This window comes from Bombina bombina, chromosome 6 (genome assembly GCF_027579735.1).
Source record: "Bombina bombina isolate aBomBom1 chromosome 6, aBomBom1.pri, whole genome shotgun sequence".
NCBI lineage: Eukaryota > Metazoa > Chordata > Amphibia > Anura > Bombinatoridae > Bombina > Bombina bombina.
In genome coordinates, this window is record NC_069504.1 from 470,497,308 (window position 1) to 470,524,866 (window position 27,559).

General features: G+C 42.7%; 1 protein-coding gene across 1 annotated transcript in view; it reads right to left on the reverse strand.

Moving 5' to 3' along the window:
- The window catches only part of SCAPER (S-phase cyclin A associated protein in the ER), a 907,354-nt gene that overhangs the window by 541,888 nt on the left and 337,907 nt on the right, over positions 1-27,559 (reverse strand). The window contains exons 14-16 of the mRNA XM_053719295.1: positions 22,856-22,996; positions 22,478-22,633; positions 12,079-12,221 (exon numbers count right to left, since the gene is read on the reverse strand). Of these exons, the coding sequence (XP_053575270.1) occupies positions 12,079-12,221; positions 22,478-22,633; positions 22,856-22,996 (440 nt within the window). The remainder of the gene's footprint in view (positions 1-12,078; positions 12,222-22,477; positions 22,634-22,855; positions 22,997-27,559) is intronic.

Consider the following 27,559-nt stretch of genomic DNA (forward strand, 5'->3'; position numbering starts at 1 on the left):
ATCTTGAAGGATGCAACTCTGAGAAACTTGTTTAGACTCTTGAGATCTAAGATAGGTCTGAAAGTTCCCTCTTTTTTGGGAACTACAAACAGATTTGAATAAAACCCCTGTCCCTGTTCCTGAATTGGAACGGGACAGATTACTCCCATGAAGGAGAGATCTCTTAAACATTGTAAGAACGCCTCTCTCTTTATCTGGTCTACAGATAATCGTGAAAGAAGAAACCTTCCCCTGGGGGAGGAATTTTTGAACTCCAACTGATACCCCATAGACACAATTTCTATTGTCCAAAGATCCTGAACGTCTCTTATCTAAGCCTGGACAAAGAAAGAAAGCCTGCCCCGTACAAGATCCGGTCCCGGATCGGGGCCGACCCTTCATGCCGACTTAGAAGTGGGAGCCAGCTTCTTGGATTGCTTACCCTTGTTCTAAGACTGGGCGGGTCTCCAAGTGGACTTGTTTTGTGAATAATCCCCTTCCTGTTTAGCGGAAGAGGAAGAGGGAACTCCCTTGAAATTCCGAAAGGAACGAAAATTACTCTCCCTCCCTCTCTGTTTGGACTTCTTATCCTGAGGGAAGAGATGGCCTTTGCCTCCTGTAATGTCAGAAATAATCTCCTTCAAGTCAGGCCCGAACAGGGTCTTCCCCTTGTAAGGAATAGCCAAAAGCTTAGACTTGGACGACACATCCGCAGACCAAGACTTTAACCACAAAGCCCGATGTGCTAAGATGGCAAAGCCCGAACTCTTAGCCGCCAATTTAGTAATCTGCAGAGAAGAATCCGTAATAAACAAATTAGCTAACTTAAGAGCATTAATCCAATCCTGTATCTCTTCCAAGGGAGTCTCTGTCTTAAGAGACTCCTCTAGAGCATCAAACCAGAAAGCAGTCGCACTAGTCACAGTAACAATGCAGGCCGCCGGTTGTAAAAGAAATCCCTGGTGGATGTAAACTTTCTTAAGAAGACCCTCTAACTTCTTATCCATAGGGTCTTTAAAAGCACAACTATCCTCAATAGGAATAGTAGTTTGCTTGGCCAGGGTAGAAATAGCCCCCTCTACTTTAGGGACCGTCTGCCAAGAATCCCTAATAGCGTCGGCTATAGGATACATCTTTTTAAATATGGGTGAAGGAGAAAAGGGAATACCAGGTCTTCCCCATTCCTTTGCAATAATCTCTGAAGTCCTTTTAGGAACTGGAAAGACATCTGAGTAAGAAGGAACTTCTAAATATTTGTCTAAATTACTCAATTTCTCTGGCGGGATTATGAATGAGTCACAGTCATCCAAAGTAACCAACACCTCTCTCAGTAACAAACGAAGGTGTTCAAGCTTAAACCTGAAGGAAACCACATCAGGATCAGTCAAGGGAAAAGCATTCCCTGCTTCAGAGAGTTCACCTTCAGAGAGTACCTCTAACTCAGAGCCCCTGGAGGGTGCATCCGCAATTGCCACCATGGAATCAGTGGCATACGTGTCCACATAGGTATCCCTTCTTGTACGCTTGCCGTGCGAAATAGGAAGGTTGGATAACGCATCAGAAAGCGTAGAGGACATCACTGCAGCAATGTCTTTTAAAGTAAACGCTGCAGATACTGGGGAAATACATGACCTTGCTTGCGCGGGCGTTAGGGACTGTGACGCTTGGGGAGAAAGCTGAGGCATACCTTGCATCTCTTCTATAGACTCCTGAGAAGCATCTGCCTTAGGTAAAGGATTATCAAAAATTCTGTCTCTATAATGTAAGGCCCTCTCACAACAGGAGGGGCAAAAAGGAACCGGAGGTTCCACAGTGGCAGTCAAACACATGGAGCATGCAGATCAGGAAAAATTTAATTTTTATTCTATAATTTTACATAAAAATAAAAACCCAATTAACGGTCAAACAAATAACAAAGGGAAAGGAGAAACAGTACAATATAATTCTGATAGTACTGTCCCTTTAAAAAGTAAAAATTTTCTGAAGCACAGGAAAAACTTTGTTAACCAACTGTTGCACAATAGAGCACCTCGCCTCAACAGCTCTGCTGAGGCGCCTACCAGCTCCCGCGGTCCGCCGACCCTTCTAGGCACCAATCAGGACGTCAGGCAACGACACCTAAAACCGCTTGCTTTATTCGGCAAACCATGAGGTTAAGGAGCCACTCGTGTTATCTGCGCGAACAGCCGCTTCCGACTTCCTGGAGAAGAAACTGCGCGTCTACTGTACAAAGCGCGCCAAAGAGCAAGCCCAGCCCATTGTGGGCGCGACCTAATACTCAGCCCAATTGCACAAAAAAAAAATGTCTAACACCACCGTGTACCGGAGTCTATCATCACATTCCAAACACACTCTCCCAGCGTCGGCCCTAAGTCCCCTTGGTTAAAGACCCAGTATAACAATTACCCGGTACCTAAAAACCATCATGTCAGTGTATCCAGGCCAACATCATTAAAGGCCAGTACAGAATGAGAAAATAAAGTATAATGTCGGTTAGCATGGTGTGCCTTGTATGTCCCATGAGAACCCCCACCCTGTTACTAGGACAGCCCTTCCAGAGCACATAGTCCCCAACAGATTAGGAATGCACAGCCAATTCTGATATATGCTGCAAGCCCCAGAAATAAAGACTGCACTTACCTCAATGCTGAGTAACAGCATGAAAGTTTCACAGCTCCAAGAGGTCTTCTTCTCTCCTGCAGTTCTGTGAACACATAAGGGTCTCAGTTAATATTCTCTGAAACCATCAACATAAGGGCAGCACAAGTATGGGAGGCGCAATGAAGCAAAACCCCACCAGTTCCCATCGCTTTAAAGCCACCTGTAGCTCTACTCTAGAGGCTGACAAGGAATACGGCTGCACCCTAAAGTAAAATAGCACACTTTGGTACCATTTTAAAAATAAAAAACTCTTGATTGAAGAATCTAAACTAACACCTCACTTTACCTCTTCCTATTACTAACACGGCAAAAAGAATGACTGGAGTGGGAGGGAAGGGAGGAGCTATATATACAGCTCTGCTGTGGTGCTCTTTGCCTCCTCCTGCTGACCAGGAGGTGATATCCCACAAGTAAGGATGAAATCTGTGGACTCATCGTATCTTGTAAAAGAAAATCTAATTAATGTCCAAATTAATTGGACAGGCTCTGAGATGCCAGTGCAAATATTGTATAAATAATAAAACAATACACCTTTGACCCATGTGATTTATTGTCTATAAAAACAGCATAGGAGTTGCACTTATTAATACATTTATATATAACATTATGGGCATCATTTGTCAAAGCAGATCCACAGTGCCATATCCCAGTGTCATCTCACAAATAACGTCCTATCCTCTATTCCCTGTAGTCGATTCTCTCTGCCGATATTGCCCCCTCGTCTATCAAACTGGCTTTGCAGCACAATGTCTATTCTCACTATTAATATACATCATATCTCTAAAATCACTATGCATCATGTTGCATCACATAGTATTTATTTATAGCCTTAAAAATGTTTTTATAAACCTCAACATCGTGTACACGCTCTTCAATGCAAATTCGGTATGTCCATCTCCAATTACCAGTCACTTTCTCTCTGCCAGTCTATATTATACACCGCTACCCCTGTCTTGATTTCTTATCTTGTTCTCGCAAACGCCTAGATTACAAGTGGTGCTCAAACTGTAACGCAAGTGCGCTATGGGTTTTTATTTTTTCAGCTCCCTAGAGCGTCTTCAGTCTCTCTAGCCTCAACAGTCCTTATGTTATTACATAGTTTTTAATAACATAAGAACTGGTGAGGCTAGAGAGGCCGAAGATGCTTTAGGGAGCCAGATAAAAAAACATAGCACACTTGCACTACACTTTGCGCGCCATTCCTAATCTAGACGAAAGAGTCTATAAAACTATGTCTCTAGTTCACAATGCTAATTTACATTATACGCATTTATCAACGGGTTACATCGCGCTTCTCCCCTCTATTCCTCATTTCATCAGTGATTGGATGTCATGTCATTCGTTATTCTAAATGCAGCTGGTCTTTAAGACTAGTAGTGATACTTAAACCAAAGTAGCAAGACAGTAAATAAAACACTAACTTTACTCAATACATTATAAAATAATCCAATAAAAGTTTCACTGGCAACCCAAAACTGGTGCTTTTATGTGTCATATAATACATTCAATTATCCACCATCTTGTACCCGTTTCATTCACATTTTCTCTATCATTCATACTTATCATCTGAATCAATATATATGATCATTTACCCAGCCAGGTGACTTCATGTGGTTATTGTATACGACCATAAAGATGCAAGACACACATGCACACTATTTAAAATTAAATTATAAAAAAAACATAATTTATGCTTACCTTGATAAATTCCTTTCTTCTGTAGTGTGATCAGTCCACGGGTCATCATTACTTCTGGGATATTACTCCTCCCCAACAGGAAGTGCAAGAGGATTCACCCAGCAGAGCTGCATATAGCTCCTCCCCTCTACGTCACTCCCAGTCATTCGACCAAGGACCAACGAGAAAGGAAAAGCCAAGGGTGAAGTGGTGACTGGAGTATAAATTAAAAAATATTTACCTGCCTTAAAAACAGGGCGGGCCGTGGACTGATCACACTACAGATGAAAGGAATTTATCAGGTAAGCATAAATTATGTTTTCTTCTGTTAAGTGTGATCAGTCCACGGGTCATCATTACTTCTGGGATACCAATACCAAAGCAAAAGTACACGGATGACGGGAGGGATAGGCAGGCTCTTTATACAGAAGGAACCACTGCCTGAAGAACCTTTCTCCCAAAAATAGCCTCCGATGAAGCAAAAGTGTCAAATTTGTAAAATTTGGAAAAAGTATGAAGCGAAGACCAAGTTGCAGCCTTGCAAATCTGTTCAACAGAGGCCTCATTCTTGAAGGCCCAAGTGGAAGCCACAGCTCTAGTAGAATGAGCTGTAATTCTTTCAGGAGGCTGCTGTCCAGCAGTCTCATAAGCTAAACGAATTATGCTACGAAGCCAAAAAGAAAGAGAGGTAGCGGAAGCTTTTTGACCTCTCCTCTGCCCAGAGTAAATGACAAACAGAGAAGACGTTTGTCGAAATTCCTTAGTTGCCTGTAAGTAAAATTTTAGAGCACGGACTACATCCAGGTTGTGCAGTAGACGTTCCTTCTTAGAAGAAGGATTTGGGCATAAAGAAGGAACAACAATCTCTTGATTGATATTCCTGTTAGTAACTACCTTAGGTAAGAACCCAGGTTTAGTACGCAGGACTACCTTATCCGAATGAAAAATCAAATAAGGAGAATCACAATGTAAGGCTGATAATTCAGAGACTATTCGAGCCGAGGAAATAGCCATTAAAAATAGAACTTTCCAAGATAACAACTTTATATCAATGGAATGAAGGGGTTCAAACGGAACGCCCTGTAAAACATTAAGAACAAGGTTTAAACTCCATGGTGGAGCAACAGTTTTAAACACAGGCTTAATCCTGGCCAAAGCCTGACAAAAAGCCTGGACGTCAGGAACTTCTGACAGACGTTTGTGTAACAGAATGAACAGAGCTGAGATCTGTCCCTTTAATGAACTAGCAGATAAACCCTTTTCTAAACCTTCTTGTAGAAAAGACAATATCCTAGGAATCCTAACCTTACTCCAAGAGTAACCTTTGGATTCACACCAATATAGGTATTTACGCCATATCTTATGGTAAATCTTTCTGGTAACAGGTTTCCTAGCCTGTATTAAGGTATCAATAACTGACTCAGAAAACCCACGTCTTGATAAAATCAAGCGTTCAATTTCCAAGCAGTCAGCTTCAGAGAAGTTAGATTTTGATGTTTGAAGGGACCCTGTATCAGAAGGTCCTGTTTCAGAGGTAGAGACCAAGGTGGACAGGATGACATGTCCACCAGGTCTGCATACCAAGTCCTGCGTGGCCACGCAGGTGCTATTACAATCACTGATGCTCTCTCTTGTTTGATTCTGGCAATCAATCGAGGAAGTAACGGGAAGGGTGGAAACACGTAAGCCATCCTGAAGTCCCAAGGTGCTGTCAGAGCATCTATCAGGACTGCTCCTGGATCCCTGGATCTGGACCCGTAACGAGGAAGCTTGGCGTTCTGTCGAGACGCCATGAGATCTATCTCTGGTTTGCCCCAACGTCGAAGTATTTGGGCAAAGACCTCCGGATGAAGTTCCCACTCCCCCGGATGAAAAGTCTGACGACTTAAGAAATCCGCCTCCCAGTTCTCCACTCCCGGGATGTGGATTGCTGACAGGTGGCAAGAGTGAGACTCTGCCCAGCGAATTATCTTTGATACTTCCATCATAGCTAGGGAGCTTCTTGTCCCTCCCTGATGGTTGATGTAAGCTACAGTCGTGATGTTGTCCGACTGAAACCTGATGAACCCCCGAGTTGTCAACTGGGGCCAAGCCAGGAGGGCATTGAGAACTGCTCTCAATTCCAGAATGTTTATTGGCAGGAGACTCTCCTCCTGACTCCATTGTCCCTGAGCCTTCAGAGAATTCCAGACGGCACCCCAACCTAGAAGGCTGGCGTCTGTTGTTACAATTGTCCAGTCTGGTCTGCTGAATGGCATCCCCCTGGACAGATGTGGCCGAGAAAGCCACCATAGAAGAGAATTTCTGGTCTCTTGATCCAGATTCAGAGAAGGGGATAAGTCTGAGTAATCCCCATTCCACTGACTTAGCATGCACAGTTGCAGTGGTCTGAGGTGTAAGCGTGCAAAGGGTACTATGTCCATTGCCGCTACCATTAAGCCGATTACCTCCATGCATTGAGCCACTGACGGGTGTTGAATGGAATGAAGGGTGCGGCAAGCACTTTGAAGTCTTGTTAGCCTGTCCTCTGTCAGGTAAATCTTCATTTCTACAGAATCTATAAGAGTCCCCAGGAAGGGAACTCTTGTGAGTGGAACGAGTGAACTTTTCTTTTCGTTCACCTTCCATCCATGTGACCTTAGAAATGCCAGCACTAACTCTGTATGAGACTTGGCAGTTTGAAAGCTTGAAGCTTGTATCAGAATGTCGTCTAGGTATGGAGCTACCGAGATTCCCCGCGGTCTTAGTACCGCCAGAAGAGCACCCAGAACCTTTGTGAAGATTCTTGGAGCTGTAGCCAATCCGAATGGAAGAGCCACAAACTGGTAATGCCTGTCTAGGAAGGCAAACCTTAGGTACCGATAATGATCTTTGTGAATCGGTATGTGAAGGTAAGCATCTTTTAAATCTACAGTGGTCATGTACTGACCCTCTTGGATCATAGGTAAAATTGTCCGAATAGTCTCCATCTTGAACGATGGAACTCTTAGGAATTTGTTTAGGATCTTTAAGTCCAGGATTGGTCTGAAAGTTCCCTCTTTTTTGGGAACCACAAACAGATTTGAGTAAAACCCCTGTCCCTGTTCCGATCGTGGAACTGGATGGATTACTCCCATTAACAAGAGCTCTTGTACGCAGCGTAGAAACGCCTCTTTCTTTGTCTGGATTGCTGACAATCTTGACAGATGAAATCTCTCTCTTGGAGGAGAGTATTTGAAGTCCAGAAGGTATCCCTGAGATATTATCTCTAGCGCCCAGGGATCCTGAACATCTCTTGCCCAAGCCTGGGCGAAGAGAGAAAGTCTGCCCCCCACTAGATCCGATCCCGGATCGGGGGCCCTCAATTCATGCTGTTTTAGGGGCAGCAGCAGGTTTCCTAGTCTGCTTGCCCTTGTTCCAGGACTGGTTAGGTTTCCAGCCTTGTCTGTAGCGAGCAACAGCTCCTTCCTGTTTTGGTGCAGAGGAAGTTGATGCTGCTCCTGCTTTGAAATTACGAAAGGAACGAAAATTAGACTGTCTAGTCTTGGCTTTGGCTTTGTCCTGAGGCAGGGCATGGCCTTTACCTCCTGTAATGTCAGCGATAATCTCTTTCAACCCGGGCCCGAATAAGGTCTGCCCTTTGAAAGGTATATTAAGCAATTTAGACTTAGAAGTAACATCAGCTGACCAGGATTTTAGCCACAGCGCCCTGCGTGCCTGAATGGCGAATCCTGAATTCTTCGCCGTAAGTTTAGTAAGATGTACTACGGCCTCCGAAATGAATGAATTAGCTAGTTTAAGGACTCTAAGCCTGTCCGTAATGTCGTCCAGAGTAGCTGAACCAATGTTCTCTTCCAGAGACTCAATCCAGAATGCCGCTGCAGCCGTGATCGGCGCAATGCATGCAAGGGGTTGCAATATAAAACCTTGTTGAACAAACATTTTCTTAAGGTAACCCTCTAATTTTTTATCCATTGGATCTGAAAAAGCACAGCTATCCTCCACCGGGATAGTGGTACGCTTAGCTAAGGTAGAAACTGCTCCCTCCACCTTAGGGACCGTTTGCCATAAGTCCCTTGTGGTGGCGTCTATTGGAAACATTTTTCTAAATATCGGAGGGGGTGAGAACGGCACACCGGGTCTATCCCACTCCTTAGTAACAATTTCAGTAAGTCTCTTAGGTATAGGAAAAACCTCAGTACTCGTCGGTACCGCAAAATATTTATCCAACCTACACATTTTCTCTGGTATTGCAACTGTGTTACAATCATTCAGAGCCGCTAACACCTCCCCTAGTAATACACGGAGGTTTTCCAGTTTAAATTTAAAATTTGAAATATCTGAATCCAGTCTGTTTGGATCAGAACCGTCACCCACAGAATGAAGCTCTCCGTCCTCATGTTCTGCCACCTGTGACGCAGTGTCTGACATGGCCCTAATATTATCAGCGCACTCTGTTCTCACCCCAGAGTGATCACGCTTACCTCTTAGTTCTGGTAATTTAGCCAAAACCTCAGTCATAACAGTAGCCATATCCTGTAATGTGATTTGTAATGGCCGCCCAGATGTACTCGGCGCTACAATATCACGCACCTCCCTCTGAGCGGGAGATGTAGGTACTGACACGTGAGGCGAGTTAGTCGGCATAACTCTCCCCTCGTTGTTTGGTGAAATTTGTTCAATTTGTACAGATTGACTTTTATTTAAAGTAGCATCAATACAGTTAGTACATAAATTTCTATTGGGCTCCACTTTGGCATTGCAACAAATGACACAGGTATCATCCTCTGAATCAGACATGTTTAACACACTAGCAAGTAAACTTGTAACTTGGAAATACAATTCAATTAGAATAATATTAAAACGTACTGTGCCTTTAAGAAGCACAGAAGATCTATGACAGTTGAAAATTAATAAATTGAAACAGTTATAGCCTCAATCCTTGTAAATAACACAACTTTAGCAAAGGTTTAATCCCATTAGCAAAGATAACAAATTCTGAAAGCAGGAAACAAATTACAGAATAAACGTTTTTTATCTCAGTCAAACTATAATTCTCACAGCTCTGCTGAGAGAAATTACCTCCCTCAAAATAAGTTTTGAAGACCCCTGAGCTCTGTAGAGATGAACCGGATCATGCAGGGAATACAATAAGTTGCTGACTGAAATATTTGATGCGTAGTAAAAGCGCCAAAAAACGGCCCCTCCCCCTCACACACAGCAGTGAGGGAGAACAGAAACTGTCAGAAAACAGATTAAGCAACTGCCAAGTGGAAAAATAGTGCCCAAACATTTATTCACTCAGTACCTCAGTAAATGAAAACGATTTTACATTCCAGCAAAAACGTTAAACATAATCTCTAGTTATTAAACAGCTTTATGTATTTCTTACAGTGTAATTCTAGTGAAGTACCATTCCCCAGAATACTGAAGTGTAAAGTATACATACATGACATTATATCGGTATGGCAGGATTTTCTCATCAATTCCATTGTCAGAAAATAAAAACTGCTACATACCTCTATGCAGATTCATCTGCCCGCTGTCCCCTGATCTGAAGTTTACCTCTCCTCAGATGGCCGAGAAACAGCAATATGATCTTAACTACTCCGGCTAAAATCATAACAAAAACTCTGGTAGATTCTTCTTCAAACTCTGCCAGAGAGATAATAACACACTCCGGTGCTATTTTAAAATAACAAACTTTTGATTGAAGATATAAAACTAAATATAATCACCATAGTCCTCTCACACATCCTATCTAGTCGTTGGGTGCAAGAGAATGACTGGGAGTGACGTAGAGGGGAGGAGCTATATGCAGCTCTGCTGGGTGAATCCTCTTGCACTTCCTGTTGGGGAGGAGTAATATCCCAGAAGTAATGATGACCCGTGGACTGATCACACTTAACAGAAGAAATCCTTATTTATACTGTTACTAATTTTACCAAAACAAAAATAAAATGTACATTCCTCAAATTACTCCAAAAAAGTTTCCTCCCCACATCCCACATCCTACTCTAACTTTACTAATACACACCCCTTGCTCTGTTACTCAGCACTTGGAGTCTGGAAATAAGTGACTGTTCTTTGGCCTGCTGCTGAAGAGATGAAGAGAGTGGTTGCCAAACATGACAAGTACATGTAGTAAAGAGGACAATAGAATGAGGCTAGGCACATGAGTCCCTCCCATGGAAAGATCTTGGAAAACTGGAAGGTATGGTATAGCCACCCGATTCCCCATAAATCCCTTCTTTATGAGCTTTTACTCAGTATACTGCTCCTACCACTGAAGCTTCTGTGCTTCTCTTATGGTGGTGACTGTTTAAAGTTCCTGTTAACCACTGAGGCATCCCACATCTTATTAGTGTTAAGAGATTAGCAGCTAGAGGACTTTAGCAGTTAGTGTGAGAAATACAGTTAACCCCTTGGTTGCCACAAGGGGTCCTCTACGGAAGGCCAGAGGCTTACTATGACATTATTTTACCATAATATTTCAGCTGCATTCCTATGTCATGCACCATTTAAATGGCATCAAATCAAGTAAATTATTTCCCTGCACATCCACTTTTGCTTTTTCTCTACCAAGTCACCTAATGCTATGAAAGACCACATGGGACCCATAGGCTGTCAGTTGGGAAGCCCTTATCTTGGTTTGTATCAATAGCTTCAAGGAATGGGGAGATATAAAGATAATAAAAACAAATCAAAGCAAAAAAATTAAAGATGCCAAAATAACTACAAAACTATATACAAAAGGAAAGAAAAATATGTTGTTAAAAGAGACCGCAAAAATATTAAGAGTTAAAACTGAAAAACCTGCCAAAAGAAGAACAAAAAGTTAATCTTAGTTTATATATTAATATGGCTATTCTAAAAACAGAAAAAGGCTAAAGACTAAAATAAATTGTGTAACATGCATATTTTTATAAACAAATATACAGTGACTGTATCAAAGAAATTAATACTTTCGTATCCAATGTTCCGTTGACATTTCAGAGTGTACAGAGTGCTTAACGCGGCACACAGCCAACGTTTAAAGATAAGCTGGAAAAGCAAAACCTATATTTAATATATATATGTAGCTCTCACATACATTCTTTTGCTAAACTGTTTATCATTCTTGCTAGTATTTTGTAGAAAGTATGCAGTATGAAATGTGCTTGTTATATTACCTGCATATTATTAAAAATTATTGTAACTCCTTGGTGGATTTCACTATTCAGAGTTTCAAGGCTAGCAAGTTTCCTCACTACTGATTGATCTTAAGTTATCTTAAAAAAATCATTATATTATACATACTGTTTCATTCTATTCATTTGTCATACACATCCTGCAGTGACACAGTGACTTAAAGGGACAGTCAAGTCAAAATTAAAATTTCATGATTCTGATAGAGCACACAATTTTTAACAACTTTACAATTCACTTCATTATCTAAATGTGCACGATCTTTTTTTATGCACGCTTTCTAAGGCACTATCTCCTATTGAGCATGTGCAAGATGCACAGGATATATGTATCTGCATTTTGTGATTGGCTGAAGGCTGTAACATGATGCATTAGGAAGAAAAATCTAACTGACATTTTTAAGAAAAAAACTACTCCATTTTAATTAAAACGTGCTTTTGCATTGTCTTTTTATTATGCATTTATTGTTTATGCTATTCTACTGTGTTTAGAGGTCTTTTAAACATAAGACACAAACAATTAAATAGATACACATGTACACATTTGACACAGACACAAATTTAATTAAATTAAATTTATAGGTGAGTAATGTACCTAGCTCGCTCTCTAGCAGCATCTTCACGTGCTTTTTCCTTTTCTTGGCGCTGCATTTCTATACGAGCTTCTTGTTCTTTCCTCTTAATCAGTAGTTCTTCAACACGAGCCTGACGCTCAGCTTCTAGGGCACGCTTACGTTCCTATTTGTATTAAATAAAAGATGCATTACTATAGACCTATACTTATATATTGCTATATATAAGACCTATATTATACTATAGACCTATACTTATATATTGCATAGGATTAATTAAGCTCTGAATGGGTAGTAAAAAATGGTGGGGTAAATTGTAACCATCAGACATCAACAAAACATAATTTATGCTTACCTGATAAATTATTTTCTTTCTTGGCTGTAAGAGTCCACAAATTAATTCATAACCTATGGGAAATACTTCACCTGGCCACCAGGAGGAGGCAAAAGACACCCCAAACAAAACATTAAATATCACTCATACTTTACCTACCCTCTAGTAGGATAAGGAAAAGTAGAGAGATAAAAAAAAGGGTACAGAGGTCCCATAAGACTGACGCCACTGCATTAAATCAGGGCGGGTTCATGGACTCTCACGGCCAAGAAAGAAAATAATTTATCAGGTAAGCATACATTATGTTTTGTTTCTAATGGCAGTGAGAGTCCACAAATTCATTCATAACCTATTGGAAACTAATACCCAAGCTGCGGAGTCCGCAAAAATTTAGGGAGGGAAAGGTAAGGAAGACAGTCCTAAATACTAGGCACCACCGCTTGAAGAACCCTTCCTTGGTAACATGAAGATAGAACTTTGAATCTCTAACCATGTCCAAATTATCTAACAACCTTTCCTTATAAGAAGAAAAAAATGACGGAAAAACAATTTCTTGATTAATATTATGAGTTGAAACCAACCTTAGGTAAAAACCATATCTTTGTCTGCAGAACAGACTTATCCAAATGAAACTCTACAAGCAGAAAAATAGCTAAAAGATATAAAACTTTCCAAGTTAGGAGTTTAATATCAATAGAATGCAAAGGCTCAAGCGGAGCCTTAAAGTGATTTACGGCTCCATGGAGGAGTAACAGTCTTGAAAACAGGAGTAATTCTAGAAAGAACTTGAACAAACGAGCCAACTTCTTATGTATCAAAACAGAAAGAGAAGAAATCTGCCCTTTAAGAGAACTGGCTGACTGGCCCTTCTCTAAACATCCTGAAGAAACTGAAGGATATGCGGGGTCTTCACCATGTGCCAAGGGAACCCCCAATCTGCACACCAAGGCAGATAAGTTCTCCACACTTTGTGGTAAATACGTCTGGTAACAGGCTTTCTAGCCTGAACCAAAGTATTAATAACCACCTCAGAGAATCCTTTCTGGGACAAGACTATGCATTCTCCATAAAGTCAGCCTCAGAGAATCTAGATTTTGATAAAAAAACTGACCCTGCGCCAGAAGGTCCGGCCTCTGAGGTAGCCGCCATGGTGGAACAGATGACATTCTCACTAGATCTGCATACCAAGTCCTACGTAGCCATACAGGAGCTCACATGATTGATGGATTTCCCTTCTGGTTGATTCAAGCTATTACTTGAGCGAGTAGGACAATTGGAGAAAAAACACTAGATTGAAGTTCCATGTTGATTTGTTGTCTGGGGTCATTTTCTTAGGCTGCTTGTTCTTGCTCCACACCGGGGAAGGTTTCAAGGTACTCCTGGGTGTTTCAAACTTGCTTTGACGAAAATATTCCATAGGTCGTCTCCTAGATTTAGCTTTCTTGTCCTGAAGCAGAAAAGCGCCCTTAACTGCAGTGACATTAGAAATGATAGAATCCAGGCCTGGCTTGAATAAGGTCTCTCCTTTAAAGGCCAGGGATAAAAGCCTTGACTTGGAAACCATATCCGCTGGCTAAGACTTTAATCAGAAAGCTCTCCTAGTGAGTACAGTAAAACCAGAGGTCTTAGCATTGAGACAAATTATTTGGATAATTGTGCCACAAATAAAGAAATTGGCGTTTTTTATGGCCCGAATGCGATCGTCTTAGGGAATTTTTGCCAAGATCAAATCAGATAAGGAATCACACAAAAAGGTGGCAATATCTACAGCAGGCTGGAAAAGCAAGCCTCCTTGAAGAAAAAACTTTCTTAGGTAACCCTCTCAAAGATCCTATGGATAGGAAACTAAAGATGTACTATCCTCTAAAGGTAGAGTAGTGTGTTTAGCCAGAGTAGAAATGGCACCATCCACTTTAGGGATGGTAATATCTCAGATGTTCCATCTTAAATCTAAAATGAATATCCTCAGAGACCTGTACCGACTCACTGGATGAGTTAGAGGTAAAAAATTCAGCTTCAGAACTAGCCAAGGAATTATCTGCATGAGAAAGCTGCATAGGGCTGACCGCTGCAGCTCCCATAGAACTGCTGGTCCTAGATTCAGAGGAGCCATGCTTGACCTTCCTCTTTCTTTTTCCTGTAAGAGACATAGCCCTCAGGTCAGCAGAAACTACAGACAGTAATTGGGCAGTAAAATCACAAGGAAAAATTAAAAATGGAGGGATAGTATGACAGTCTGGGGATGTAATACTGGCATATCAGGGCCAGCGGATTTCTGTGAGGCCACAGAGCATCCAGGATTAGCCTGACCTGGCGGAGATTTTGCAGGAGTCTGGATAACAGGGACCCCAGAATAAGACTGCAAAACAGAAGCAAGGCATGAACCACGCAATTGGGCAGGAAGGCACACTGTATTTCATTTACAGAGCATACATTTATTTTCATCAAATAATGGAGTAGGGCAGATACCCTCCTGACTAACATCATACTCCAATATAGTTGCTCCAAACTTTCCCACAATACCCCTTACACCCACAATTTCCCACAATGCCCCTTACACAATGCTTCATTTGGAAATGCCTTACAACCTCCTTAAACCAGCGCTCCTTTACACTTCTCCCTGCGTTGTGTCAAGCCGCAGAAGTGAGGAGCGTCACGCTAAGTGAGTCAAGTAGAAAGAGACAAGGCTAGAAAAGAGCGACAAAACAGTCATCAACATTAGCGCGGCCCTCCGCTCTTCAATGTTGCTGAAATGTTGTAAGCACTCCTATGAACCAGCTTCTCCTGCATACGCACAAAAGTACTCAAAAGAGCGCCTCATTACCGCTCACTGACATTAACCTCACCGTGATGTGGTCAGCTGATAGCAGTGCTCACCGGGTCCTAGTTCCTAGCCTGGCAGTCAAAAGGGCCACTTCTTAAAGGGACAGTTAAGTCCAAAAAAAACGTTCATGTTTGAAATAGGGCATGTAATTTTAAATAACTTTCTAAATTACTTTTATCACCAATTTTGCTTTGTTCTCTTGGTATTCTTAGTTGAAAGCTAAACCTAGGAAGGCTCATATGATAATTTCTAAGCCCTTGAAGGCCACCTCTTATCATATTGCTTTCATGAGCTAGTTCATGTAAACCATATAGATAACATTGTGATCACGCACGTGGATTGTGGCAGACACTGCACTAATTGGCTAAAATGAAAGTCAATAGATAATAAATAAAATGTCATGTGATCAGGGGGCTGTCAGAAGATGCTTAGATACAAGTTAATCACAGAGGTAAAAACATAAATTATGCTTACCTGATAATTTAATTTCCATCGTGGGGAGGAGAGTCCACTGCTTCATTCATCACTTGTGGGAATTAAGAACCTGGCCACCAGGAGGAGGCAAAGACACCCCAGCCAAAGGCTTAAATACCTCCCCCACTTCCCTCATCCGCCAGTCATTCTGCCAAGGGAACAAGGAACAGTAGGAGAAATATCAGGGTATAAATGGTGTCAGAAGAATAAAAAATAAATTTAGGTCCGCCCACCGGAGAACGGGCAGGTGCAGTGGACTCTCCTCCCCATGAAGGAAATTAAATTATCAGGTAAGCATAATTTATGTTTTCCACTGCTTCATTCATCACTTGTGGGAATAAATACCCAAGCTCTTGAGGACACTGAATGAAGAAAACGGGAGGGTAAAGGAGGTGGACCCTATACTGAGGGCACCACAGCCTGCAGAACCTTTCTCCCAAAAGCTGGTTCTGCCGAAGCAAAAACGTCAAATTTGTAAAATTTTGCAAAAGTATGTAAATATGACCAAGTTGCCGCATTACAAATCTGCTCCATAGAAGCCTCATTCTTAAAGGCCCAAGAAGAGGCCACAGCTCTAGTCGAGTGAGCCGTAATCCTCTGAGGAGGCTTGTGTCCCGCTGCCTCATAAGCCAGATGGATCATACTCCTCAACCAAAAAGATAGAGAAGTTGCAGAGGCCCTCTGCCCCCTGAGCCTTCCAGAATACACAACGAATAAGGACGACGTCTGTCTGAACTCCTTCGTTGCTTGAAGATAAAACTTCAAGGCCCGAACCACATCCAGATTATGAAGTAACTTCTCCTTCGAGGACGAAGGGTTAGGACACAAGGAAGGAACGACTATTACCTGATTAATGTGATGACTCAACACTACCTTGGGAAGAAATCCCAAACCAGTTCGTAGAACGGCCTTGTCAGCATGAAAAACCAAGAAAGGAGGCTCAAATTGTAAGGCCGCCAACTCAGATTCTCTGCATGCCGATGCAATAGCCAATAACAACAGGACCTTCCATGAGAGAATCTTAATGTCCAGGACATGCATAGGCTCAAACTGAGCCCTCTGCAAGACCTTAAGCACCAAGTTTAAACTCCAGGGAAGATTTCTGGAAACCGGTCTAATCCTAACCAGAGCCTGAACAAAGGACTGAATGTCAGGAAACTCTGCAAGCTTCTTATGCAACAGTACCGATAAAGCCAAGATCTGTCCCCTTAGGGAACTAGCGGCACGACCCTAATCCAGACCATCCTGGAGAAAGGCCAAAATCCTGGATACCTTGACCTTATGCCATGGATATCCTCGTTCCTCACACCAGGACAAGTAGGTCCTCCACACCTTGTGGTAGATGTGTCTACTGACCGGCTTCCTGGCCTGGACGAGAGTGTCAATCACTCTCTCCGAAAAAACTCTCTTGGCTAAGACTAGGCGTTCAATCACCACGCAGTCAGCCTCATAGAATCAAGATTTTGATGTAGAAAAGGACCTTGAACTAACAGATCCTTGCAAAAAGGTTACTTCCACTGCGGATATGACGACATCGCCACTAGATCCGTAAACCACGTCCTCCGCGGCCACGACGGAGCAATCAAAATTCCCAAAGCTTGCTCCTGCTTGATGCGAGCCACTACTTGAGGTAGCAGAGGCAACAGTGGAAATATGTAGATTAGGTTGAAGTCCCAGGGTACCGCCAAGGCATCTATCAGTTCCGCCTGGGGATCCCTGGATCGTGACCCATATCTGGGTAGCTTGCAATTGAGTCTGGACGCCATTAGATCTATTTCCGGCGTCCCCATCTGCTGCAGATCTCCACAAACATATCGGGTGGAGAGACCATTCCCCTGGATGAAACGTCTGTTTGCTCAGAAAATCAGCTTCCCAGTTGTCCACACCCGGAATGTGGATCGCTGAGAGTGAACAATTGTGAGTCTCTGCCCATTTCAGAATCTGAGATACTTCCTTCATTGCTAGGGAGCTTCTCGTCCCCCCCTGGTGGTTTATGTAAGCTACCGAGGTGATGTTGTCCAATAGGAATCTGATGAATTGCGACGACCCCAGAAAGGGACAAGCCTTCACTGTGTTGAATATCGCTCGAAGTTCCATAATATTTATAGTTTGGCTTGATTCCTCTCAAGTCCATCTGCCAAACGGCACCCCATCCTGATAGACTTGCATCCGTAGTTACAATCTCCCAGGATGGTCTCAGAAAGGAAGTCCCCTGGGACAACTGACCCGGTCGGGTCTACCAAGACAGGGACTCCCTCATCGGTCTGTCCAGAGATATCTGTTGGGAAAATCTGAATGATCGCCGTTCCATTGTCTCAACATGCACAGCTGCAGAGGTCTGAGATGAAACCTGGCAAATGGAATGACATCTATGCTGGATATCATGAGCCCAATTACCTCCATACACCTGGCCACAGATGTCCTGGAGGATGTCTGCAGGGCTAGACAGTTGGACACAAGCTTGCAACGTCTCTGGTCTGTCAGAAATATTTTCATCGCAGAAGAATCTAGTATCGTAACCAGGAACTCCACCCTGTTGCTGGGGACCAATGAACTCTTTCCTTTGTTTATCTTCCACCCGTGGGATCGAAGTAGAAGGAGGAGAACTCTCGAGTGATCCTCCACCAGACTGTAGGATGGAGCCTGGCCAGGATATCATTCAGATACAGAGCCACTGCAATCTTTCAGGCTCTCGCTACTGCAAGAAAAGCTCCCAGAACCTTTATAAAGACTCTTGGGGCCGTCGCCAGACCAAAAGGGACACAAACTGGAAGTGCTGGTCCAGGAAGGTGAACCTTAGAAATTTGAAGTAATCCTTGTGGATTGGAACATGAAGGTAAGCATCCTTCATGTCAATAGTCATCATGAATTGCTCCTCTTGAACCAGAGGCAAAATTGACCTGATCGTCTCCATCTTAAACGTTGGGACTGACAAAAACTTGTTTAGGGCCTTTAGGTCCAGAATTGGGCGAAACATGCCCTCCTTCTTTGGGACCACAAAAAGGTTTAAATAATACCCCAGACCTCTATCTGCCAGAGGAACTGGGACAATTACCCAGAGAGATGAGAGATCCCTCACACATCCCAGGAAGGTGTCTCTCTTCTCTGGTTTTGAAAAGATGTTTGACAGGAGGAACCTGCCTCTGGGTGGATACAATTTGAAACCTATCCTGTACCCCTGGGGGACGACCTCCAGGACCCAAGGGTCTGTAACGTCTCCTCTCCAGGCCCCTGCAAAAAGAGATAGTCTGCCCAATACCTGGCCCAAGGACGGGTCGGGGGCTGCCCCTTAATGCCGACTTTAACTGTTCTTGTTCTGCTTGGACTTGCTCAGATTTTGCGGAAGGCTGCTGGCGCTCAGATCTATCTGCAGGAAAGGGACGAAAAGTAGATCCCTTAGGTTTGGCTTTCTTATCCTGAGGTAAGAAGGCGCCCTTGCCACTGTGACTGTAGATACGATAGAATCCAGGCCCGGGCCAAACAAAACCTTCCTCTTGAATGGAAGGGAAAGCAAGCAAGACTTCGACATCATGTCAGCAGACCACTATTTTAAACACAGAGCTTTGCGAGCTGAAACAGAAAACCCTGACCTCTTAGCATTCAGGCTAATAATCTGCATGTTAGCATCACAAATGAACGAATGTGCTACCCTTAAGTTTTTGTTTGGATCCAAAATGTACTCGAAGGAGGTCTCCACCTCGATCATTGCAATAGGTAGCCGCACAAGCCACCGCAGCAACAGCTGCCACCGGTTGGAAAAAGAACCCGTCAGTTGGAACATGTTCCGCAACATGGACTCCATCTTTTTATCCATGGGTTCTTTAAAAGAGGAGCTATCCTCAAGCGGAATGGTCATTCTCTTAGCAGGCCTGGAGATAGCACCATCCACCTTAGGAACGGTTTCCCAGAGTTCAAGCTGCACGTCCGGAACAGGGAAAAGTTTCTTAAAAGAAGATGAGGGAGAAAAGGGCGAACCTAGTGTCTCCCATTCACTTTTAATAATGTTCGCCATTTTGATAGGAACCGGGAAGGCCTGGGGCACTACCCTGTCCTCGTAAACCCTATCCAGTTTAGGGATCGAAGGTTCCTCTGGTAGTTTTGGTTCCGGAACCTCCAGTGTAGCAAGCACTTTCTTCAGCAGGAAACGCAAATGCTCCATCTTAAATTTGAAATCTGGTTCCTCCGCGGATGGAGGCCTAGAAGTAGCCGATTCCAACTCAGAAGCGACATCCTCTGAGAAGTCGGAATTGTCCTCCCCCCCGGATAATCTGTCTGAGATATCCAGCGGAGTCGAAGACTCTTGAGACGGATAGCAGTGCCGCACCTTCCGCTTGCGCTTAGTAGGACGAGGCATCGTATTTATGGCTGCAGATACCGCCGACTGCAATTAAACGGCGAAGTCTGGAGGCAGTAGGGCCCTGGGGAACTGCTTGTGTAATCGGAGATGCTTGTAGGGAACGCACCATGCTGGACGGAGAACCCTCAGAGGTAGACGGCTCAGTTGTACTAAATACTTTAGTCTTTTTAGAAGTAGTAATATTGTCATAACATGTGGAACATAGCTGTAACGGAGGTCCACCGGAACCTCCTCACAGTATACACAGTTAGTAGTTTTAGATAAGGAAGGAGTATCCTCCAACATATCAGAGTCCTCAATAGCTTGAGCCTTTATTACGGACTTGATTATAGATTAAATGGCACCTTTATATCCCAATGGCCGGGGCACTCACCACCTCCTATGACCCGGACTACAAGAAACAGCTTTAGTCTCCTCCGAACACAGGTCAAGAAAGAGGAAGTTACTGAGGCCACACTCGGTCACATGGAGAGCCATGCAGGACCGCCCCTGCACTGAGGGAGAGACATGCCAAAAAGCCTGCCTTAATCTCCCTCTAACTGTTCCACATTGACAGAGCCTCATCTCAAAAAAACACAATAAACATTATTATGTATATTAAAATCCAGCCTGTTCCATAACCCCCTTCCGAGGGTATTATCCTAGATTCTATACAGATAAAAGGAGTCACACTGTGACCCTGTCATCTTGCATTATCACATATATACTGTATATAATGAAACAATCTTACCAGAATCAAAGCCGTGGAACAGGAACAGAGGTTAGTAGCGTTGCTCCTGACATGGACTTGAGAGAAGAAAAACAGGCAGCGAAACTCATCAACGCTGATTGCTTAAGGAGCTGTTAATATGAGTTGGGATGGTTTCGCAGAAGAACTTCCCCTGCATCTCCGGACTCTAACTTTCACCCATGCTCTCACTGAGAGGCTGACATGACTACTTAAAAATCCAATCCCATTGAGAAGAGTACTACCCTCCATAAGAGACTACTCCGAATCTTCCGACACTTCTCTGTCAACCTCCTGTGACGAAAGGCAAAGAATGACTGGGGGATGAGGGAAGTGGGGGAGGTATTTAAGCCTTTGGCTGGGATGTGTCTTTGCCTCCTCCTGGTGGCCAGGTTCTTAATTCCCACAAGTGATGAATGAAGCAGTGGACTCTCCTCCCCTTTAGATGGAAAAGTATATTATTATAACAGTGTTGGTTATGAAAAACTGAGGAATGGGTAATAAAGGGATTATCTATCTTTTAAAACAAAAATTCTGGCGGTGACTATCCCTTTAAGGGCCTTAAAATGTGTTACCATGAGAGAAAAAAAAAGACCTCTACCAGAGGTCTCCATATCAGCTTAGGTACGAAACCAAGACACTATCCTTTATATAAACCCGTGAAAAATAAATATAGGATTCCCTGATACGTGTGTCTAAGCACACAATTAATATCATAAATGTCTATTGTTCCCTACTTTTAAGCAACAGATATAGCATAATCTTCATCCAGGCTGGGTCCTGAAAAACAAAGGGAAATAAGTGTAACTAACACTGTTTATCTTGAAGGGAGACTAGCTCAAGTACCTAGAATGAGGCCTGGAAACTTCCCTGCGACATCCAGTAGCTAACATGAACCAAAACTCAACTAAGAGAATTACGTGGCTTACAAAAGCTCCCTTGCCCTCTCTTGCAGGAAACTATCCATTGAGGACAATGAAAAACTTGAATCTCCAGCAGAGCACTTCTCTCTGCCAATCTCCATGAAACGAGGCAAAGAACTACTGAGATGGTAGGGGAACTGGGAGGGATATTTAATGCTTTGTTTTAGGTGTCTTTGCCTTCTCCTGGTAGCCAGGTGAAGTATTTGCCATAGGTTATGAATTAATTTGTGGACTCTCACTGACATTAGAAAGAAATATACATTTTAAATCTAAAGACAAAAATTTTCTTGGCTCACAAACATAGTAGAAATCAACACGTTTTCTTAAAAAGAGCACTACCCCACTTACAATTGGTGAAAGGGCTTACAAATATAAGGAAAGAATGGTAAAATACTACAGGTAAGAAACACTTCTTTACGGGTAGTTGATTCATGAAACATAATTCTAATAGAGCTAGTGTTAACAAGGTTGCAAGAGAATCCAAGAATTCCTAAGAAATGCATAAGGCTAACCTAGGAATTCAATATTTAATCTCACACCTCAGAAGGAAATATGGGCAGACTTGATGGGCCTTTCGGTTCAAATCTGCAGTCAAAATCTGTTTTTATGCATTCATCCAGGATAATCAAGTCTTTTCTAATGATGGTATGGGGAATTCATTGAAAATGTGGTAAGGACTGACAGAAATCCATTAAACAATCAGAAATGTTCTTTATTTTAAAATTCTGTATTCTCAAGATTCTGAGTAGATTTGGTCCCTGGGAATAAAGACAACTATAGTACCTGCACAGCCTCATCACGAGCTTGCTTCTCCTCCTGTCTTCGCTGCCTTTCATCCTGTAGCTCATTCAGCCTTTGCTCATACTCTTTCAGTTTTGCTAGGACATCATGTCGCTTGTTCTGAGCTTCCAAGGTGTTAATGAAAGCAATTTCATTTACCTTAAATAAAGAAAATAAAGAAAATAGTTTTTAAAGAAAAAAAAAAAGAAAAAGAAAATTCCAATCTGCAAAATGTTTGGGTCATTCTAGTGAATTGAAAATAAATAAAACCCACGAGTATTCTGCACAGTTCAGGTACATTTTTAGAATTTCCCATATTACTGTATTTTATGTCATTTTAGCCAGTTACATAATTCAGATTTTATGGGTGTGCTATCTCACCTTTGCTTCCTCTTCCTGTGCCTTCTTAACTATAGCCTGTAACTGTATATCCCTCTTAAACTCTGCATGTAGTAATTTCTCATCCATCATTTTTCGTCTCTGTTCTAGTAATTCTTCCTTCCACTTGCAAACTTCCTTCTCCTGGAGAAACAAAAAATAAATAAAATAGCCAACATGATTTTATGTAAATTCATATGAACATGATATATATATATATATACAAGTGTGTCAAATTTCCATTTAAAAAAGTGATACGAAACCCAAATTTTTTCTTTCATGATTCAGACAGAGCATGCAATATTAAGCAACTTTCTAATTTACTCCTATTATACATTTTTCATCGTTCTCTTGGAATCTTTATATGAAAAAGTAGTAATATAAGCTTAGAAGCCCAACCATTTTTATGTCCAGCACCTAGGTTGCTCTTGCTGATTGGTGGCTACGTTTAGCCACCAATCAGCAAGCGCTGTCCAGGTGCTGAATGGCTCCTAAACTTACATTTCTGCTATTTCAAATAAAGATATCAAGAGAATGAAGAAAACTTGATAATAGGGGTAAATTAGAAAGTTGCTTAAATTTGCTTGCTTGGTCTGAATCATGAAAGAAAAAAACAAAATTTATGCTTACCTGATAAATTTCTTTCATTCTTGACACAATGAGTCCACGGATCATCTAATTACTATTGGGAATATCACTCCTGCCCAGCAGGAGGCGGCAAAGCTGTTAAATATCACCTCCCTTCCCTCCAAACCCAGTCATTCGACTGAAGCAAGGAGAGAAAGAAAGCAACAAGGTGCAGAGGTGTCTGAAGTTTATAACAAAAAACCCTGTCCTTAAGAAACAACAGGGCGGGCCGTGGAATCATCGTGTCAAGAAATAAATACATTAATCAGGTAAGCATACATTTTTTATTTCTAATGACACGATGAGTCCGTGGATCATCTAATTACTATTGGGAATCAATACCCAAGCTAGAGGACACAGATGATAGGGAGGGACAAGACAGGGAACCTAAACGGAAGGCACCACTGCTTGAAGAACCTTTCTCCCAAAGGAAGCCTCAGCCAAGGCAAAAGTATCAAATTTATATAATTTAGAAAAATGTGTGAAGAGAGGACCAAGTTGCAGCCTTTCAAATCTGTTCCACAGAAGCTTCATTTTTGAATGCCCAGGAAGAGGAAACAGCCCTCGTAGAATATGCTGTAACTCTCTCAGGAGGCTGATCTCCAGCAGAATCATAGGCCAAGCGAATGATACTCTTCAGCCACAAATTTACTACTATTATACATTTTTCATCGTTCTCTTGGAATCTTTATTTGAAAAAGTAGTAATATAAGCTTAGAAGCCAAACCATTTTTATGTCCAGCACCTAGGTTGCACTTGCTGATTGGTGGCTATGTTTAGCCACCAATCAGCAAGCGCTGAGCAGGTGCTGAATGGCTCCTAAACTTATATTTCTGCTATTTCAAAAAAAAAAATATCAAGAGAATGACGAAAACTTGATAATAGGGGTAAATTAGAAAGTTGCTTAAAATTTGCTTGCTCGGTCTGAATCATGAAAGAAAAAAACAAAATTTATGCTTACCTGATAAATTTCTTTCTTTATTGACACAATGAGTCCACGGATCATCTCATTACTATTGGGAATATCACTCCAGCCCAGCAGGAGGCAGCAAAGAGCACCACAGCAAAGCTGTTAAATATAACCTCCCTTCCCTCCGACCCCAGTCATTCAACTGAAGCAAGGAGAGAAAGCAACAAAGTGCAGATTTGTCTGAAGTTTATAACAAAAAACCCTGTCCTTAAGAAACAACAGGGCGGGCCGTGGACTCATCGTGTCAAGAAATAACAGAATTTATGCTTACCTGATAAATTACTTTCTCTTGTGGTGTATCCAGTCCACGGGTTCATCCTTTACTTGTGGGATATTCTCCTTCCCAACAGGAAGTGGCAAATAGAGCACACAGCAGAGCTGTCCATATAGCTCCCCCTCTAGCTCCACCCCCCAGTCATTCGACCGAAGGTTAGGAAGAAAAAGGAGAAACCATAGGGTGCAGTGGTGACTGTAGTTTAAAAATAAAAACCACCTGTCTTAAAATGACAGGGCGGGCCGTGGACTGAATACACCACAAGAGAAAGTAATTTATCAGGTAAGCATAAATTCTGTTTTCTCTTGCAAGGTGTATCCAGTCCACGGATTCATCCTTTACTTGTGGGATACCAATACCAAAGCTTTAGGACACGGATGAAGGGAGGGAAAAAGACAGGTACCTTAAACGGAAAGCACCACTGCATGTAAAACCTTTCTCCCAAAAGCGAAGACCAAGTCGCTGCCTTACAAATCTGTTCAACAGAAGCCTCATTTTTAAAAGCCCACGTGGAAGCCACTGCTCTGGTAGAATGAGCAGTAATTGTTTCAGGAGGCTGCTGGCCAGCAGTCTCATAGGCCAAACGGATGATGCTTTTCAGCCAAAAGGAAAGAGAGGTAGCGGTCGCCTTCTGACCTCTCCTCTTACCAGAATAGATAACAAACAAAGAAGTTGTTTGTCTGAAATCCTTAGTTGCTTGTAAATAGAACTTTAAAGCACGAACCACATCAAGATTGTGTAACAGACGTTCCTTCTTCGACAAAGGATTAGGACACAGAGAAGGAACAACAATTTCCTGGTTAATATTCTTATTAGACACAACCTTAGGAAGAAAACCGGGTTTGGTACGCAAAACTACCTTATCTGCATGGAACCCCAGGTAAGGTGAATCACACTGTAAAGCAGATAACTCCGAAACTCTTAGAGCAGAAGAGATAGCTACCAAAAACAAAACTTTCCAAGATAACAGTTTAATATCTATGGAATGTAAAGGTTCAAACGGAACCCCTTGCAGAACGGAAAGAACTAAATTCAGACTCCATGGCGGAGCCACAGGTCTATAAATAGGCTTGATTCTGACTAAAGCCTGACTAAACGCTTGAACATCTGGTACCTCTGTCAGACGTTTGTGTAAAAGAATAGACAAAGCAGATATCTGTCCCTTTAAGGAACTAGCTGATAATCCTTTCTCCAATCCTTCTTGGAGAAAGGACAAAATCCTGGGAATCCTAACCTTACTCCATGAGTAACCTTTGGATTCGCACCAAAAAAGATATTTTCGCCAAATCTTATGGTAGATTTTCCTGGTGACAGGCTTTCTAGCCTGAATCAGGGTATCAATAACCGACTCAGAGAAACCACGCTTTGATAGAATTAGGCGTTCAATCTCCAAGCAGTCAGACGCAGAGAAATTAGATTTGGATGTTTGAAAGGACCCTGTATTAGAAGGTCGTGCCTCATTGGCAGTGTCCATGGTGGCACAGATGACATGTCCACTAGGTCTGCATACCAAGTCCTGCGTGGCCACGCAGGCGCTATTAGAATCACCGAAGCCCTCTCCTGCTTGATTCTGGCAACCAGACGAGGGAGGAGAGGAAACGGTGGAAAAACATAGGCCAGATTGAAGTACCAAGGCGCTGCTAGAGCATCTATCAACACCGCTTGGGGATCCCGGGACCTGGACCCGTAAAGAGGAAGCTTGGTGTTCTGACGGGACCCCATCAGATCCAATTCTGGAGTGCCCCATAGCTGAGTCAGCTGGGCAAATACCTCCGGATGGAGTTCCCACTCCCCCGGGTGAAAAGTCTGACGACTTAGAAAATCCGCCTCCCAGTTGTCTACTCCTGAGATATGAATTGCTGAGAGGTGGCAAGAGTGATCCTCCGCCCACCTGATTATTTTGGTTACTTCCATCATTGCTAAGGAACTCCTTGTTGCCCCTTGATGATTGACATAAGCTACAGTCGTGATGTTGTCCGACTGAAATCTGATGAATTTGGCCGCAGCTAGCTGAGGCCATGCCTGAAGCGCGTTGAATACCGCCCTCAGTTCTAGAATGTTTATCGGGAGAAGAGCTTCTTCCCGAGACCATAAGCCCTAAGCTTTCAGGGATTCCCAGACTGCACCCCAGCCCAACAGACTGGCGTCGGTCGTTACAATGATCCACTCTGGTCTGCGGAAACACATTCCCTGAGACAGGTGATCCAGAGACAACCACCAGAGAAGAGAATCTCTGGTCCCCTGGTCCAACTGTATTTGAGGAGACAAATCTGCATAATCCCCATTCCACTGTTTGAGCATGCATAGTTGCAGTGGTCTGAGGTGTATCCGTGCAAAAGGGACTATGTCCATTGCCGCTACCATTAGTCCGATTGTCTCCATGCACTGAGCTACAGATGGCCGAGGAATGGAATGAAGAGCTTGGCAAGTAGTTAAGAGTTTTAACTTTCTGACCTCCGTCAGAAATATTTTCATTTCTACCGAGTCTTTTAGTGTTCCTAGGAAGGGAACTCTTGTGAGGGGGGAGAGAGAACTCTTTTTGATGTTCACCTTCCACCCGTGAGACCTCAGAAAGGCCACTACAATTTCCGTGTGAGACTTGGCTCTTTGGAAAGTCGACGCCTCCTGAATTAAGATGTCGTCTAGATAAGGCGCCACTGCTATGCCCCGCGGTCTTAGAACCGCCAGGAGGGACCCTAGCACTTTTGTGAAAATTCTGGGAGCAGTGGCCAACCCGAAGGGAAGAGCCACAAACTGAAAATGCTTGTCCAGAAAGGCGAACCTGAGAAGCTGGTGATGATCTTTGTGGATAGGAATGTGCAGATACGCATCCTTT